This window comes from Lynx canadensis, chromosome B4, assembly GCF_007474595.2.
Source record: "Lynx canadensis isolate LIC74 chromosome B4, mLynCan4.pri.v2, whole genome shotgun sequence".
In the NCBI taxonomy this organism is placed as follows: domain Eukaryota; kingdom Metazoa; phylum Chordata; class Mammalia; order Carnivora; family Felidae; genus Lynx; species Lynx canadensis.
In genome coordinates this window covers 43,785,910-43,804,395 of record NC_044309.1, presented here as the reverse complement: position 1 = coordinate 43,804,395, position 18,486 = coordinate 43,785,910, and the positions used below count along the sequence as shown (strand labels likewise).

At 38.6% G+C, this 18,486-nt stretch overlaps 1 protein-coding gene across 2 annotated transcripts; it reads right to left on the bottom strand.

The window, feature by feature from the left end:
* Positions 1-4,975: 4,975 nt before the first annotated feature.
* CLEC12A (C-type lectin domain family 12 member A) lies at positions 4,976-16,633 on the bottom strand. 2 transcript variants are annotated; one of them, XM_030321669.1, is made up of 6 exons: positions 16,436-16,633; positions 11,826-11,924; positions 11,343-11,531; positions 10,261-10,412; positions 8,770-8,876; positions 4,976-6,237 (listed from the first exon to the last, which is right to left on the bottom strand). In XM_030321669.1, the coding sequence occupies exons 1-6, from the start codon at positions 16,524-16,526 to the stop codon at positions 6,060-6,062; spliced, it is 816 nt and encodes a 271-aa protein (XP_030177529.1). In that variant the 5' UTR covers positions 16,527-16,633; the 3' UTR covers positions 4,976-6,059. The 2 variants fall into 2 exon arrangements, with proteins under 2 accessions (XP_030177529.1, XP_030177530.1); XM_030321670.1 differs by lacking the exon at positions 11,826-11,924.
* Between the last annotated feature and the right edge of the window lie 1,853 nt (positions 16,634-18,486).

The following is an 18,486-nucleotide window of genomic DNA, read 5'->3' as shown; positions in this document are numbered from 1 at the left end:
AGGGACAGAGAGAGAGGGAGACACAGAATCCGAAGCAGGCTCCAGGCTCCGAGCCGTCAGCACAGAGCCCGACGCAGAGCTCGAACCCACAAAGCACGGGATCATGACCTGGGCCGACGTCAGACGCTCAAATGACTGAGTCACCCAGGCGCCCCCATAGTATTTCTTATCATCCTTTGTATTTCTGTGGTGTCAGTTGTTACTACCCTCTTGTTTCTGATTTTATTTATTTGGGTTCTTTCTCTTTTCTTCTTGATGACTCTGATTAAGGGTTTGTGAATTTTGTTTACTGTGGGAAACAAATTTACGAATTCTCTACACTTACACCAATGGGTTAACAAGGCTTAGGGTGTAAAACCGCTGCAGAGGGAAAGCTCCCAAGGTTAGCTAGTGAGCCGAGTAACTTGTTATCCTTAAAGCTGCATGCTCCATCCATCTTAAACTTGAGACATAACGGCCAATTAGTTGTACCTCCTACAGGAAAACGCTTTCCAACTGGTGTCAGTATATCATTTTATTCTTTTTGGTGCAACTGTAAGTTGCTTTGATCACAACTTCGTACTCCACTTGCCCCCCAAACCCTTTGCTTCTTACACACACAAGTTAATGGTTACTATCTGATTGTTTTCTTCTGCACGTTCACCGCGTATGTAAACTCTCAAGATTCTAATAAATACGGAGAAAGGACACTTGCTCAGGGCTCTTGTCTCCCCCCCACCCCTTCCCGCCCCAGACATTAGCCTCTCTCATTTTCACTTCTGTGTCTGCTCTCTTGCTGGACAAGAGAGACCTCCAGACTCAAAGTCTGTGACAGTTTGTCTTTTCAAAGAATCAGCTCATGGTTTCATTGATTTATTTTTTAGTCTGTATTTATTTCTGCTTGGATCTTTATGATTTCCTTTCTTCTACTCACCTGGGGCTTTGTTTGTTCTTCTGATGGTCCTTTTAGGAGTGAGGTTAGATGGTATATTTGATTTTTTCTTGTTTATTGAGGTAGGCCTGTATATACTTCTTTCTTAGAACTGCTTTCACTGTGTTCCAGAAACTGTGCACCATTGTGTAGTCATTTTCACTTGTCTCCATATATTTTTTCATTTCTTCTTTGATTGCTCCAACGACCCATTGGCTGTTTAATAGCATGATGTTTAGTCGCTGTGTGTTTGTGCTTTTATCCAGTTTTGTTCTTGTGATTTGTTTCCAGTTGCATACTGTTGTGGTCAGAAAAGATGCATGGTATGATTTCAATCTTCTTAAATTTACTGAGGTGTGTTTTATGGCCTAATATGTGATCTATTCTGGAGAATGTTCCGTGTGCACTCGAGAAGAATGTGTATTCTATTATTTTGGGATGGAATATCCTGTGTCTATTTATTATGTCCATATTTGTCAATGTGTCATTCGAAGACATTGTCCCTTCTACATGGCAAAGGTGGAAGGAATAAAGTGAAGCAAAATACGCAAGGACATATACAATTTCTGAAGGAAGTGGCATATTACTACATCTGTTCGCAATTGTTTGAGCAAATCGTCACATGGCCAAAAGTGACAATTAGCTGAGAAAGTGTACTCCTACTAAATAAACACAGCAAAGGTGGGGATATATGATATTCATAAGAGGAAAGAGCAGAGAGTTGGGAACCATATAATCTCAAATGATGGAAGCTCTCAAATGATGTGATTAGATTTAGGGCCTACCTCGATAATCCAGGATAATCTCCACATGCCAAGATTTTTAACTGAATCACATCTCCGTTGATCCTTTTTTTTTTTTTTTTCCCTTACAAATTAACATTTGCAGGTTCTAGAGATTAAGTCCTATTATCCTGAGTTTGTCATTTTTCAGTCTACCACAATCTGGACGGGGTAAAATTCCAAGTGGTCAAGTTCATCTGGATTCCAGATTGGGACTGTAAAACAGGAGTTTTAAGAGAAGACTATGGAATCTACTCCTTTGTGGAAGCCACCTTTGAGGGAGATGCTACCTCTGAGGAAGTGATTGTCTCTGTGGAAAATGGTTTCTCCACAAAAGTCACTGTCTGTCAGGAATCACTGTGTCTGAGGAAGCTGCTTTGTGGGACTGAAGTCACATACCTATTAATAGACCTTTAGGTACTCTTGGTTGGCAGAGTAAGAATTGATAAAGATGGAGTAACTGGGTGTGGAGAAGGAGGAGATAGATGATGGTCTGGGGCCTACCAGACCCTTCAGCATCCACCTCCCATTCTGTTTGACTCCAACATCCTTTCGAGATTAATGATCTCTGCCTCAGTTTTATCTCCCAGTTATCCCTTGAGTTCCTCTCATGGCCCATCTCTGACAATGACCTAAACAGGGAAAGGGATTCTGGGACATGTATTTCCCAGGAAGGAATTTTGATGTTAATTTGACCACAGAAAATCCAACATGTAACACATTTCTGTTGATATTTAGTGTTGCTGGCCTTCAGTTTCAGCCATTTTGGTAGGAGTACCAGTACCTCACTGTATTTTTATTTTCAATTTTTTATATGGCGAATAATGATGTTGAGCACATTTTTTCCCCTATGTTTTCATGGCCATTTGAATGTCTTCTTGAAGTGACTCTTGAAGTCTTTCTGACCATTTTTAAAAAATGTTCATTGAGGGGCGCCTGGGTGGCTCAGTTGGTTAAGCATCTGACTTCACCTCAGGTCATGAGCTCACAGTTCATGGGTTTGAGCCCCGTGTCCGGCTCTGTGCTGACAGTTCAGAGCCTGGAGCCCGCTTCAGATTCTGTGTCTCCCTCTCTCTCTGCCCTTCCCCTGCTCGTGCTCTGTCTCTCAAAAGTGAATAAACATTAGGGGCGCCTGGGTGGCGCAGTCGGTTAAGCGTCCGACTTCAGCCAGGTCACGATCTCGCGTTCCGTGAGTTCGAGCCCCGCGTCAGGCTCTGGGCTGATGGCTCAGAGCCTGGAGCCTGTTTCCGATTCTGTGTCTCCCTCTCTCTCTGCCCCTCGCCCGTTCATGCTCTGTCTCTCTCTCTGTCCCAAAAATAAATAAATGTTGAAAAAAAAAAAAAGTGAATAAACATTAAAAAAAAATTTTTTAAATAATAAAATAAAATAAAATAAAATAAAAAAGTAAAATGTTCATTTATTTTGAGAGACAGAGCCTGAGCAGGGGAGAGGCAGAGAGACAAGGAGAGAGAGAATTCCAAGCAGGCTCCACACTGTCAGTGCAGAGCCCAAGTGGGGCTCAATCCCATGAAACATGAGATCAGGACCTGAGCTTAACCTACTGAGCTTAACTTACTAAGGTGCCCCATTTCTGTCCGTTAAATTTTTTTTAATGTTAATTTATTTTTGAAAGAGAGAGAGAGAGAGAGAGTGTGAGGAAGGGTCAGAGAGAGATGGACACAAATCTAAAGCAGGCTCCAGGCTCTGAGCTATCAGCACAGAGCCAGGAGTGGGGGCTCGAACTCACGAGCCATGAGATCATGACCTGAACAGAAGTCAGACGCTTGACAGACTGAGCCACCCCGACACCCATGCCCACTTTTTAATTAGAGGTTTTTTTTTAATTATAACTTGTAATTCTACCCTGACTATAAGTCCTATATAAATTTGGATATGTGTGTATTATATTCATTCAACCCAGCACATACGTGTCTTTCCAAGGGTCACTTGCATCTTCCCTTTCTTTCTTTTTTTAATTTTTTTTTCAACGTTTTTTATTTATTTTTGGGACAGAGAGAGACAGAGCATGAACGGGGGAGGGGCAGAGAGAGAGGGAGACACAGAATCGGAAACAGGCTCCAGGCTCTGAGCCATCAGCCCAGAGCCTGACACGGGGCTCGAACTCACAGACTGCGAGATCGTGACCTGGCTGAAGTTGGACGCTTAACAGACTGCGCCACCCAGGCGCCCCGCATCTTCCCTTTCTTAACACTGTTCTTATTTTTAGTGAAGCCTAATTTTCCTTTCTTTTTATTGTTAGTGTTTATTTCATGCTGAGAAGTCTTTGTCTGTTGTAAAGCCATAAAGATATTCTCTTATGTTTTAACTAGAAGCTTTATAGTTTGAGCTTTCAGATTTAGTTCTATGATCCATTTTGAATTAATATTTATGTATCGTATAAGGTAGATAGGATGTGTCATTTCTTTCCATGCTGACATCCAATTGATTCAACTCCATTTATCGAAAAGACGATCATTTTCTACCTCTAATGGCAGCGATAACTATTTTTATATACAAATAAGCCAATTGTATGCACATGAGCCTTTTTTTTTTTTCTTTCTTTTGGATTCTTCGTCTAGTCCTGTGGATGTATATCTATCCTGGTATTAAATCATTCTGTTTTTTGTTTTTGTTTTTTTTTTTTTACCATGGCATTAAAGTAAGTATTGGTATTCGATACTGTAATTTCTGCAAACATTCTTCTTTCCAATGTTGTCTTGGCTATTCTAAATCATGCATTTCTATGCTAGTTTTACAATTGGCATGTCACATTCTAAAAAAAAAAAAAATTATATGAAATGTTCAGGGACTGTATTGACTATAGAGGTAAATTTGGGAGACTTTACATCCCAAGAATATATAGTGTTCCAATCCAAGTGCATGGTTACCTCTCCACTTATTAAGGTTTTCTTTTATTTTGTCAGCAACACTTGCACGCTTGGTTTCCCAGGAAGCAGATTCTGAAATCAAGGTTAACGAACTGGGGCGGGGGGGTGGGGAATTATTAGGGAGCACCCTCAGTGCAAGAGAGGGGAAGGAACCAGGATTGGGCAGAACGTTTTCCGCATTTTATTACATTTATGACTATTTTATTTTGGGATACTGTTATAAATGATATTGCTTTTTAAATGTTTTTCCATGGCTTACTGCTAACCTACAGAAATATGATTGATGTTACACCCTGACATTGTATTTTGAGGCTTTATCCAACAACTCTGATAAATTATGTATTCTAATGGTTTATAAGTTATATCGTTTTTACGCACACACATACACAAATATATTAGCTACAAATAAAAATGTTTTATTTCTTCCTTCCTCATGTTTTACATATTTAAATTTATTTTCCTTGCTTTATCTTACTGCCAGGGCCTCCAGGTTACTGAACAAAATGCTAAAGGCCATTCTGATCTGGGTCCGGAGCTCAAAAGCAAAACATTCACTTTTTTTACCACAAGCATGGTGTTAGGTTTACAAGTGGTTATTAGTCCTTTGTTTGGTTTGTTTTTCTTTTCACTCTTTTGATGTCACCTTCCTTTAGCAGATTAGGGAAATCTTCTGCTTCAAGTTTCCTGAGAGTTTAGGTATTACGTTTTCTCAAATGCTTTTCCACATCTATTAAAATAAATTTTTTCTTTCTCTTTCTTATGTTTTTTTTCCTAACATGTAAGTCAACCTGTATTGTAGCAGGATTCTCGCACAGAGAGTTGTAACACTGAGGCTTTTGAATTTCCAGGAAGCAACTTTATTCGTGCCAGCACTGCTCAGTTGGGTTCGTACCCGAAGAACTGAGCACCGAACGTCACGTGGCATAGTTTTCTATACGTTTTCTATTTCTTTGTTTCCCATATATGGCAACACACACAAACATATAGTCGATTAAGTAGTCTCAGTTTACAAGGTCATGAGGGATATTGTCACGTAGGCGCATAGCCAGGTTACTTTTTTTCTCTCTCCTTAGGGAGGGGACCCTACCACAGTATTACCAGCATAAATTCCAGTTGCTCGTGATGTATTATCCTTTCGATATAATTAATTCCTAGTTTTCATTTTCCCTGATGTTCTATAAGGTGGGTATTTGCCTTGTTATTTCTGGAAAAGCGGGAAAAGTTAGCTTCAGTTTTCTGTATATTCACCCAACCCACTGAATTCATGCTCAACATAAATTGAGCCTGTATCTAGATGATAAGGTATGACTTTAGGCTCCTGTTCCATAGCCAATGAGGAGAAAGAAAGTTTACAAATGTACATGGTTAGGAGAGAAGCAGAGATTTAGTCTCATAGCATCTGTACTCCATTTGTGCGGGTCACAAGATGTATGCTCCGTGCAGTTGCTTAAATGGCAGCATAATAGCAAATTACTTGCACTAATCATATTTTTCATCTGGTATTTCACTCATTAGTGTGTTCTCAATCTTCACTGGGTTAGCCAGCTTCTCACATATAATATTCTTTGAGTCAGAGCAGAGTGTATAGGAAACATATATTGTGTCTATATAGCCACAAAACATGGTGTCATCAACGTCCTTTGTATTTCGTACAAACCTAAAAGAGAAAAGAAAGAATGCGCTCAGCAAGTAGAAAGTTTGGAATGGATTCACAGGAAACAAAATTACTTTTCCACCACATCATTGCTCCTGGGTCTCCCTTGTCTAAAATACATTTTAGGGGCGCCTGGGTGGCGCAGTTGGTTAAGCGTCCGACTTCAGCCAGGTCACGATCTCGCGGTCCGTGAGTTCGAGCCCCACGTCAGGCTCTGGGCTGATGGCTCAGAGCCTGGAGCCTGTTTCCGATTCTGTGTCTCCCTGTCTCTCTGCCCCTCCCCCGTTCATGCTCTGTCTCTCTCTGTCCCAAAAATAAATAAACGTTGAAAAAAAAATTTAAAAAAAATACATTTTAATTATTATTTGGAGCATGAAGAGTATCCCGGCTACTCATATGTATCAGCAGATATGCAATAGCTAATGCTATCTTATTTCAGCCTGCCTCTTCCGGTTTTTTACACCTGGAATATTTGCTGTCTTTTACTTCCAGATGGTACCGCCTCCTTTCTCCAATACTTAATATGATTTAGAGTAATACAATTCTATTAGATTCTCCAGTCTGGCCGCAGTAGTAAATCTTCGACAATGTCTCTTCAAATATTTTTCATAATCACTCAAATCAAGAATTAACCTAATATGTGACACCTTCAGTTCAACATCGTCTCCAAGTGACATTTCCCCCCAAGCCATTTTTTCAGAGATTTTATTCCGAAGTTCTGAATAATTACCAGCTCCTAATATAAGATTACTGAGCAAGGACTATGCATCCAAGACAAACTTATAAATTGAAAATATTATCTTTTGGGAAAAAAATGTAGTATCAATGCTTGGGTCAACAAATAATGATCACCAGTAATCATTATTAATGATTAATAAGTAAGCTCATCAGTTCATAACAAATAAATAAGTTCATCAGTTAAATTTTCAAAAGTGAAATTTCCTTATTGGAAGTGACATAATACAGATGTCATTGATCACAACCCCTTTCCAGAAATAAATCCCAAAAATAACATTATTAATAAAAAACAAAATGAAATATACATTCATATATACACATGTATATACATTCATATATACATACATATATGTATATTCATATATATTCATATACGTACATATTCATATATATTCATATACATCCATATATACACATATATACATTCATATATTATATACGTATATAAGTATATAACGTATATATGTTATTATATACTTTTTTATTTTGGTATTATTTCTTAATAATTAAAAATATATACTATGCTTTCCATTCCACCATAGATTATCTTCTCATTAGCAATAATAACAAATAAACTCATGGAAATTCTTCTTTTTCAAAACAAGATTTCATCTGTACTCTCTCCTGATATACACATTACCGTTACCGCTAGTCCTTTACCCCACATGAGATTTTAAAAATATATATCCTTCCGTCCTCCGTTTGTACACATAGTATCCCCCCTTTATCCTGTCATTGCAAACTCCCAAAGACACAGCTGCTTAGTCTTCCTGACCCATATTCTTACATCTAGTATTCCTATCTGAAGGGAAAAAAAAAAAAAAAACAAATTCATCAATACTTGCATTTGCTTCTGGCCCACTGTGAGGAGTGCGCAGGAATCTCAGGGTATTTAGTGTGGCTGGACCCCAACATAACTGCCCTGCAGTCATACCTGCTTGACGTGTCCTCAGCCGACAAATATGTATAAACGTGTGGGCTTGTGGCAGTACACTGCAGGTTGACGTTCTGGATTCTTTCTTTAGTCTAATCCTGTCTCTTTCCCAATTTTCAGGCATTATAAAATACAAATGGGAATTGTGACATTGTTTTTATACGTGCTCTGTCTGTCTCTCCTCCCCTCATTACAGGTAGAACAAATATAACATGTGAATCAATTTATAACGGTATAGTTATAAGCACTTTCTTAATATATTACATGACAAAATATTTTAGGTATGCCATATATGTAATATACCATGCCCATGCTCATTTTATCCTCTTTGCTGGAAGTGTTCTAGTCTATCTCTAAATTTTTCGCTCAAAACGGCCATTTTAAGTGTCGTTTACAACACAAATTTCAGAGCTAAAATTTATCTTTGGTTGTTCTATGTATTCTTACTGAAGGATTTATCACATTATATCCTTTTTATATATAGAATTGTTTAGTCTGTGCATATAATCAATGGTTAAGTAATGAAGGGAAGAATCAGTCTTTCTTTCACCTTTGAATCTCAGCACTTAGTCAAATTTTAAGCACAAGGGTAGAGCCCAGTGAATTTTGTTGGCCTCTATAATTTGCTGAGTTAAAAGTCTACGGGAATTCCCTTTTACTGTACTACTACAAATACGTTCACTAGTGACCTGTCAAGATAATGAGAAGACGTTTGTGGCAACGTTTTTGCATCATTAAGCGCATTAAAGATGTTGAGGGTGCAATTTCAACAACAGCTCGTTTAAATTGTAATCTATAATGCTAATGGAGAGCACACCTTTACTCCAACCAACTACAAAAGTTCAATAAGAATAAAGACTTACCAGTCAGAGGAGAAAATTGTCTCATCCACTATCTTGTAATCTGCGTAATATTTTCTGGGAGATAACCCCAGCCAGTATTTACGTAAGTTCCTGGATTTTACAAATTCCTACAAGAAATAGAGGTTGAAAACAAAAACAAAAACAATTGTCTCCCATTTCTGTGTATTACTTCACAACATAATTTGTGACAAATTACTGTTTTAAGGTAACATCTTTTGACATTATACTACTACTTTTTGAGGTCATTAGAAAAAAAAGGAAAGAAAGTGCCCCTTACTATAAGATTCCCTGCAACACTTATATGTCATTTACTGCTTCACTTGGGAAAGTATCTACCGGTCCATGCATTACTTTAACTTAGGCTCTGTGAAGTTCACCAACTTCAAGATTCAAATATAGAGCAGTAGTCTAGGGGCAAAGTAGGTGGTTAACCACTAAAACACAAGTTAAGAGAAACAGGAAAAGCAGGAGAAAAACATAGCAAAGTCAGACGAGAAGTGGTTACAGACTAGAATTTAGATCTAGTCCAGACTTTTGTAGCCAAAGTAAGGTTTTCTCACTCATATCCAGACATTTTTTTTTTTTTTTGAGTAAATAACTATGAGTGGATCCTTTGAGAAGGATGGGGTGTAGAAGCGACCATAGTTTCCTTTCCCCTGCTGCTATAAAGGCGGACAAAGATTCTCACAGTAGGGAAGCCGAGACTTTTGGGAACATGAGTTTTTTTCCTTAAATAATATTATCCAATATTATCCAATTATTATTCATAATAATATTATGAATATTATCCAAGAGAACAGAAATGCCGAGGAATACGTAATGGTATGGAGATACCACTTAGATATTAGAGAAAAAGAAAATGAATAAATATAAATACATAAATACACACATACATCTTCTACAGAACTCACTTTTCCTGGAACCCAGGGAATCAGTATAACATATCCGCTTGGCACTTGCCTTTGACATCCCATCTTAATCCCTACTTTTTTATACATATGTTATCCAACCTATCTTCTTATTGTAGGTTGTGGCGTTGACTTTTTCTCTTAGTTAAAAAAATACAAAATGGTAGAAACAAAGAATCTTCTCGATGTAAATTTTATGGAATTGGTAACCCTTAAGAATGATTTCCAGGTCTTCTATTTTTTTAGGTAAATTCTCAGAAATTGTGTTCTGAGAGTTGATTCTGAAGTTGTGGTTTGGAAAGGCTCACAGCCCAAAAGATTCTGGGTACCCCAAACCTACCCATCTGCCCAACCTCTGAGAGTCCATGGATGTTAAGGTCCTAAGCTACGGTTTTGGATCACACCTCGGATATACTACCTCGCAATAAACGTCCTAAGTGTCAGTCACCTCATACCCTAATTAAAATAAGTGAGAATCATGTCTGGATTAGTACAAATTTTCTCCTACACGCCTCAATCCTCTCTATTCTATGATGGGAAAAGTGACTTCCTTCTTCCCAGGCAGAGATACAGGGGATCTTACCAATACACTTTTGTTCTTAATCATCAATAGGCTGGCATTTTGAGCAGAACAGAACATGGCATTCTTTTGCCATGTGACATAATTCTTAGTTACTAGGTAACAGTTGTCCTTGTGCCATATCCACTTCTTTGGGCAAGGTTTACATTTGTGCTCTGAAAGAAGAACGTAGTTTCATTTGGTTTGGGTTGACGATCTTCATTACTCTCATTATTCCCATTGTCCTCTGTGTTGAATTTACCAAATTTACTTGTCTTTCTTGCTTTTACATGAAAGGTGAAGAACCTGAATCTTGTGTTCCAGGTCCCTGTATACCACCGCAGTGCGTCCAAAACATAATCTGAACAATACATTTCAAATTAAATGTCCAGGGTATTCCAGTGTATTTTCTTAACTCCGGAGTCCAGAATAATGATGAATTAATTTACTTTTCTCTCTTTGCCATTTTTTAAATTACTACATGGCAATGAAATCTAATCACAAAAACATTGTGTGGTAAGAATCAACCCCACAGCCTGCATCAACCCATCTCCAACTAGGGCGTTTCTGGCTGTCTGACATTGAATACTTGGGGGAGTTTTCAAAAGCACAAAGAACATATTTTAGTTATAATAACTATAGGAACTTTAGAGATATTGAAAGACCAATTACTCCCAATTCGAATGGCAAGACTTAACTATTTCTTTGCTATTGATTCTCATCAAACATTGACTGACGTTTAGGAACAAGGTCACCTATAAAGACCTTCTCTTCTATCCTTTAAGAAGGATATAAAGAGGTGACTTATCCTCTCCTCCTTATTTTCTATTGACCTCAGTGCCGAGAATAATAGTAAATTTCAGATTAGAGAAACTGTATGTGGTCTAATATTTTATTAGTTGTTATCCTCTGACAATTTGGGGCCTACCTTTGTTACTTTCTTATTTTTCTTTGCACAGTGAGTCCTTTGTCAAGTACGTTTAATTCCTCTCTCCAAATAATGGCATCCCAGGGAAAGGCTGCTAGCTTTTGATGAAATAATTCTCAGTGACTCCAAGGTTTTGTTCATTGTCTAATAAATAGCTCACAGAGGAATATAGGATTACCTGGTTCTCTTTGGTAAAGCTCACGACATAATTTGGTGGCTATTTCTTGCAGTGTGAGAGATAGGTTCCTGATCATCTGGGAACTATTCATGCTATGCATCAATTGTACAGAAACATTTCTCTGAAGGTCTTCTTTGATATTTTGTAGTTTATTCAATTTTCTCATTTCTTTCTTCAAAGTTATGTAAACTTGAGGTAAAAAAAAAAAAAGAAAAGAAATGACAAAATATTTTAATCCCTCAACCCACCCATCACCTTCTTTTTGCTGAACTAGTATTATGCCCGTGGGCGATGGAGGGAAGGAGTCACTTCACGGGAGTGAGGGAAACAGACTACCGTATTTAAGTACCTAGCTGTCAATACCTTTTGTGGGTATCTCACCTACAACCATCCCAAAGCCTCAAATCAAGAGTATACTGTCTTGTGAAACTCATAGAATTCTAAGTGTCTTTCCCTTTCCGTCAAAACATAGATAATACGTACATACGCTTCCTAAGATTCCTAGTCCAATCAGCAGCAGAAGGCATAGGAGAATCAGAGCCAAGGCTCTCTGATGCCACACATGGGAAGTAGCAGCAGGTGCTGTGGAAAGCAAAATGAGGGAACAGGCCGGAAATGGTATGTATCTTCATTTGAATCATTCATTCATTCATTCATTTTGCCTTTATTTCTTTCTGCCTCTGGAGTGAGTAAAAACTCCAGGCCATTTAAAAATAGCTTTTCAAAGAATAAGTAAAAAACATGTTGCTAATTCTTTTGCACGCAAACTCGTTCTCACAGGAGAGGCCGTTAATTGGTAGGCTGATCCAAGACACAAGGAGGCAAAGATGGGATTTAAAAAGGAGACTTGAGAAAACCAACGTATAATATATAATGTATCTTTTCTGTACAAATTTGGGGGAAAGGGGGAGCTGGTGACTAATAGGTCAATCAGAGCAATCCTGTCTTGAGTAGATGATTGTGATTGTCAAAGAAAATCATTTGTTATTTAGGTTCTTCCTCCCCAGATCCTGAGAATTTGGCTGTGGAACATAATTGATAGACTGTCTCTTGTAATGTCTCCGTGTGTCCTCCCTTCAGCCAAACCGTAGGCCAGATCGGTATCATTTCTATATCCGAATTTCTTCATATTATTAGCAACAAACTTCTGTTGGATGTTTCTCTTTTGCTAAACACAGAAACCCTCAAATAGATCATTTCCCTATTTAAAAAAAAAAAACAAGAATTGCAAACTTTATATTATAAATTATTCATTATTAAATCACTACCTGATTTAAATTATCATCATTGGTATATACATGGATACTAGATGTTTCCAAAAATATAATTCAGGAATAACATGATAAGCTCATTATATTTCTGATCTGTGTTATGTCCCACATCTCTTAGTTGCTGCTGTAACATTGTGAAGTTTAGAGAGAATTGAAAGTATAATGTAAAACAAATTTTTAGACTTTGAACAATAGTTAACAGTGAAAGAACTATATAGCCAAGATCTTATCTAAGGTAAAAATATGACTTCAAGTGCTATCTTTCGTAAGAATTATGTTCTCGTCTATTTATGTATTGAATTAGTCAAAAGTTCTGTTCAACAGGAAAGGTTTAATGAAGACAGGAAAATAATTGAGTTGTGTTTTGCTTGTTTGTTTGTTTTGTTTTTCTGGAAAGATCACTGTTACTGCCTCTGGACAACAAATTCATCATAGGGCTCAGTGTTGCAAGCAGGGAGAACAGCAAGAAAACTATTGTAGCATGCCATTTGAGAGAGGATAGTAGTTTGCTTTACTAGGAATAGAGAATGTGATGACCCATGAATCCATTAAGAATACATTTTGAAGTTAGAATCTATAGGACGAATTTATGAAATGTTTCCAAGACGTTTTTTCCTTGACAGAGGTGGTAGGTAAGAAACATACACACTTAGAGGCAGTATAGTGAAGTAACAAAAAAAAAAAAAAAAATGCGCAGCACATTCCTAGGGCTAGGGTGCCTGGGTTTTTTTTTTTTTTTTTTTTAAATTTCTTTTTTAACGTTTATTTATTTTTGAGACAGAGAGAGACAGAGCATGAATGCGGGAGGGTCAGAGAGAGTGGGAGACACAGAATCTGAAACAGGCTCCAGGCTCTGAGCTGTCAGCACAGAGCCCGACGCGGGGCTCGAACTCACGGATGGTGAGATCATGACCTGAGCCGAAGTCGGACACTTAACCAACCAAGTCACCCAGGCGCCCCCCAAATGACATTTTTTAAAGTTTTCTCTGTCTCTCTTTTTTCTGTTTCTTTCAGACACACACACACACACACACACACACACACTGTTCCTCCCCTTTCCTTTCCTTTCCCTTCCTTTCTTCCTCCCTTTCCCTTCTTCCTCCCTCACCCTCCCTTTCTTTCTTTTCTTTCTCTTTTCTTTTCTTTCTCTTTTCTTTTCTTTTCTTTTCTTTTTTTTCTTTTTTTTCTTTTCTCTAATAATTAGGCTTAACATACCAGAATTGTGGTGTGTGTATGTATATGAGTATTTTGTAGCCTCCAGTAAACATTGTTTTTTCCTTTTCTAAATGATGAGTTAGATTCTGGAAACATTAACTGCATCATATGGCTATAAAATCACATTGAAATCAAGTATCAAACTATTAAGTTCTGCTGAACATTTCAACCAAAGCAGTCACTTCTTTTTAAATTAAAAAAAATTTTTTTTTCATGTTTATTTATTTTTGAGAGAGAGAGAAAGAGACAGAGCATGAGCGAGGATTGGGCAGACAGAGAGGGAGACACAGAATCCGAAGCAGGCTCCAGGCTCTGAGCTGTCAGCACAGAGCCCGATGTGGGGCTGGAACACACGAAGGGTGAGATAATAACCTGAGTCGAAGTCAGACGCTTAACCAACTGAGCCACTCAGGCGCCCCCAAAGCAGTCACTTCTTAAATGCCATATATAAAATGAGAAACTTTAATCCACAATGTAACCCATACTAGGGAAACTAAATTAAGTAAAGATTTATGAAAAAGAGCTCTATTCCCATTCAACCATAATATTCCCTGAGCTATTATCTCATCATTCAAAGAATGAATAGACCTAACAGTAAGCTAATGAGATGTGATACAATCTGATTTTACGAATAATATGTCTAACAGTGTGGTAACACGTTCATTCACAAAATTTGAATTTGTAGATCTAAACACTATTATCTCACTCTTTATCTACCATTATAGTTTAATGTTAAAGAAAACTTCTTCACCTTTCAGTCTGAAGTTCATGCACTCCTATGTAATTACATATTGCTACAGAGGACTGTTTAACATTCTTCTCTGAACAAAATTTGATTTCTCAGATGGAAATGGTCAAATTGGAGCAGTTAAGAGTAACAGAAGTTAAATTCCTTTTAATACGCCTTTCTGAAAAATCTTCTTGACCTTATTTATTATTGTCATTCTTTTTGAGAGCCTCTCATTTTCATTTTTGGCACCTGGAACTGAAAATATGGTTAACTTGGGGCACCTGGGTGGCTCAGTCTGTTAAGCGATCGACTTTGGCTCAGGTCACGATCTCACAGTTTGTGGGTTTGAGCCCCACGTCTGTCTCTGTGCTGACAGCTCAGAGCCTGGAGCCTGCTTCGGATTCTGTGTCTCCCTCTCTCTCTGCCCCTCTCCTGCTTGCAGTCTGCCTCTCTCTCTCTCTCTCTCAGAAATAAGTAAACATGAAAAAACATTAAAAAAAAACAAGTGTGGTCAACTTTAAATATTAAAGAAATATGTACTAGGTTAAATGAATAAGCAAAAAATGATGAATGAAATCGTGGCCAAGAAGAAAACATTTTACGGGCACTTGGGCGGCTCAGTTGACTAAGCTTCTGACTCTTGGTTGGGGCTCAGGTCATGAACTCGCAGTTTGTGGGTTCAAGCCCCTTGTCAGGCTCTGTACTGGCAGTGTGGAGCCTGCTTGGGATTCTTTCTCTCTCTCTCCCTCTCTGTCCCTCCCCCGCTTCTCTCTCTCAAAAAGAAATGAACATTAAAAAAAGAAAACCTTTTATTGGTGTATTTCCCATCTTTATCTATCTTTCATTGAAACCTCACAAAATAATCATTAAACATGTTAGCCTTTTTCAAAAGGACACAATTAGCATACACTAAATGATGGCTGCAAGCTCATAATTAAGCAGGTATTGTTATCCTATTTTATAGATGAGAGCACAGAGCTTCAAAGGGTCAAATGAGTTATTCCCCTCTGATCGGTTCCGAACCCTCTCCTCCATAATTCCGGCAGGTCAATAAAGTAGAGAGGCTTCCCCAATCCCCAGACATACATGTGACACTCAAGCACACCCTGTCCTCACTGAACCCTTGTTTCTCTGCTGAAAAACGGCGATGACCAGGATTATGTCATAAGACAAATAGGATAGTGCTTGTCACATGGGCCGGGGGGGAATGAGAGCCAGTTTTCTTATTGTATTTGTGACTAGCATTTTCTTAGCAAAAAGAAGAATATGCACGACCATGACTCTCCCGGGCAACATGTGCTTCTTGTTCTAAGACTTCATTTCACTGAGGAAAAAAAAAAAATGTTTCACCATCCAGTAAAATCAAAATATGAGTCTATCCCAATCATCTTGAGTGTGATGTTAAAACACAGAAAATTCGCAGAAGATGGAGGGTTCGATGCACTAATTAGCACCTTTAAGAAAAACCCTTTATAATCATTTTGTACATTAGTAGCTTTGGTCAAAATGAGAGGCTTAATTTAAAATTTCATGGAGGGGCACCTGGGCGGCTCAGTCAGTCAAGCGTCTGACTCTTGATCTCTGCTCAGGTCATGATCTCACAGTTTGTAGTTTCGAGGCCCAACGTGGGCTCTGTGCTGACAGAGCAGAGCTTGCTTGGGATTAATCTCTCCTTCTCTCTCCCTGCCCCTGCCCCGTTTATGCTCTCTCTCTCTCTCTCTTTCACTCTCTCTCTCTCTCTCGCAAAATAAACAAATAAACATTAAAAAAAATAAATAAATTCACACTGAAGGATCATGGTCAATTCACTAATACTTAAGGCCTTCTACCCTTCCACTCGTATCAACCTGCAACACCTCCCAAGCTCAGCGTCTTACCTTTGATTCCAACTGTGTCAAACTCCTGGATACTTTTCTTTCTACTGGAGTCCTGAAAATTGAGGTCTGCGTAAGTAACCTCTTCAGACATCGAGGCTATGAAAAGGAATCCCCCCCCCCAAATTATTACTCTTTTAAAAAGATGAAAGTGAACTAACGGAGTTGAATGTTACACAGGAATTGTGGCTTTGAACTTCTGTGTGTAAACCAAAACTTACACTTAAAAGCTTACACTTCTCTTTTCGCTGTACCAATCCTGGGAGTCTACAGATGAGCTGCAGCCTATGAGAGGCCTTAGATAGATACAGACACAGTTGCAAGACTGAAAGTATTTTTTTTTTCTTATCTCTTCCTTTTTCTTATCTCTTCCTTTTTCTCATTTCTCAATATCTACCAACTACCAAAAGTGGCTTTCAAAATTGTTTTGGATATGATCAGTGTCATGCAAGGGGGCACGGATCACCAGCAACACAGGTGCAGATATACAGAGTTTATTGGAGAACAACCTTCCAGCAAAGAAATAACAAAAGGACACAGTCCTCCAACACTCGTTGTTCTACAACAATGGCCTGGCACAGACGTTCTCTCTGGGTCCGGGCCTAGGTCCTGATAGGATTTGCCTTTTTGGGAGACGGCACAAACCCAGAGCACCCCCAGGGAGACACAGAGGACAAGCCCCACTCTGTAACTCTGTTACATAGGAATAGGTTAGCCTAAGAGGAGCGAGGGGACATCTAGTTTCTCTAGTAGCAGGAAACAAATTAAGGGATCTGGGGCCCAGGAACCACACCACGGGGTACACATGCTAACAGCCAAGGTGGGTATATCAGAGGCCCCGGAAATTGCTTTGTAGTCCGGGAAAACCGACGTCCTCTTGCTGTCTCTCCACAGACTGGCTCATTCTTTTGTGAGCCAGCTCTCCGCTAAAGCCTACTAAAAAGGAGATGTAAATGAGTCTCCAGGGTCATGCAGGTCAGGATCTCATAAGGTTGATGCAGTCTTCCTAGGAGGCAGGGGTCCATTCATTTACTGATCAAGTGTAGAAAGTGAAGGTGGAAGTCGGGGCATGATTGTTTCTGAGTAAGTTCTTTCCTCATTCTTATTAATGAATCTGATGTTTTCAGTTGCATAATTGAGGAGTTGAGAGACCATAGTGAGAGTGACATACTCAGGTTCAAAAAGGAGACCCACAGTCAGGATCCAAAGACAAAACGCAAGTATGTGCATTAAAAGGGGAGTTTGAAGGGAAGAAAATGAAAGGACAATTTGTAAGATGTGGGTAGGCTCAAAAGAATATAATAATAATAACAACAATAATATTTATGTATTATATAATATATAAATATATTTATTATTATTATGGAATATATAAAATTATTATTATTATTATTTTCCCTTGAGCCTATCCACATCTCGCAAATGGTCCCTTTACTTGTATTTAATATTTGAATCTGTCACTGTGAACAATATTAACTGTTGCTTTAGGGGCGTGGGAAACACTGTCGCCAATAGTGACCTGCCTTAATTTCCAACTGAACAGAACCGTGATTGTGCTCCTTCTACACACACCAAACACTCCAAACCCTAGTCTGGCGAACCAGCAGCAAGAATTCGTCTCGTGAGCTCTCACGTATAATACATAGAACAGCTACTTCTGCTTCCAAATCAGTTCCCAGGCAACACACTGTGAATATAGGGCGTTGACCATATTCCAACAGGTGTTTTCAAGCATGTACAATAGGTTATAAGGGGGCGCTCCAAACCCCCACACGACCATCTCCCAGGGTCTTAAGTCTTCAAAAGCGTTCCAGTCATTTCTCTGTTCTACCAAGCTACCTGTTCTGAAGAAGTGGGCCATCCATTAAGTCCAGCGAGTTGTTATTCATGGCTCCCTTCCTTTGCCTTGAAATTAATTTCTTTGTCAGGAGGCATGTTGTAAGAAATGCCATGGAGATTAAGAAATTGATCTGTAAAGCCATGACTAATGGGGCTGTCTGATGCATTGACTAGAAGAAAGACAAATCTGGGTCTGCATCAGTGTTCCAGTTTTT

Excerpts from the sequence above, each read along its gene's own strand:
- CLEC12A (XM_030321669.1), bottom strand. The coding sequence starts at position 16,526 with ATGTCTGAAGAGGTTACTTACGCAGACCTCAATTTTCAGGACTCCAGT. Across the intron at positions 11,925-16,435 it reads TGACACAGTTGGAATCAAAG|CACCTGCTGCTACTTCCCAT; the intron begins GTAAGACGCTGA and ends TGCTTTCCACAG. Across the intron at positions 10,413-11,342 it reads GCTTTACCAAAGAGAACCAG|AGCACAAATGTAAACCTTGC; the intron begins GTAATCCTATAT and ends TTCTTCTTTCAG.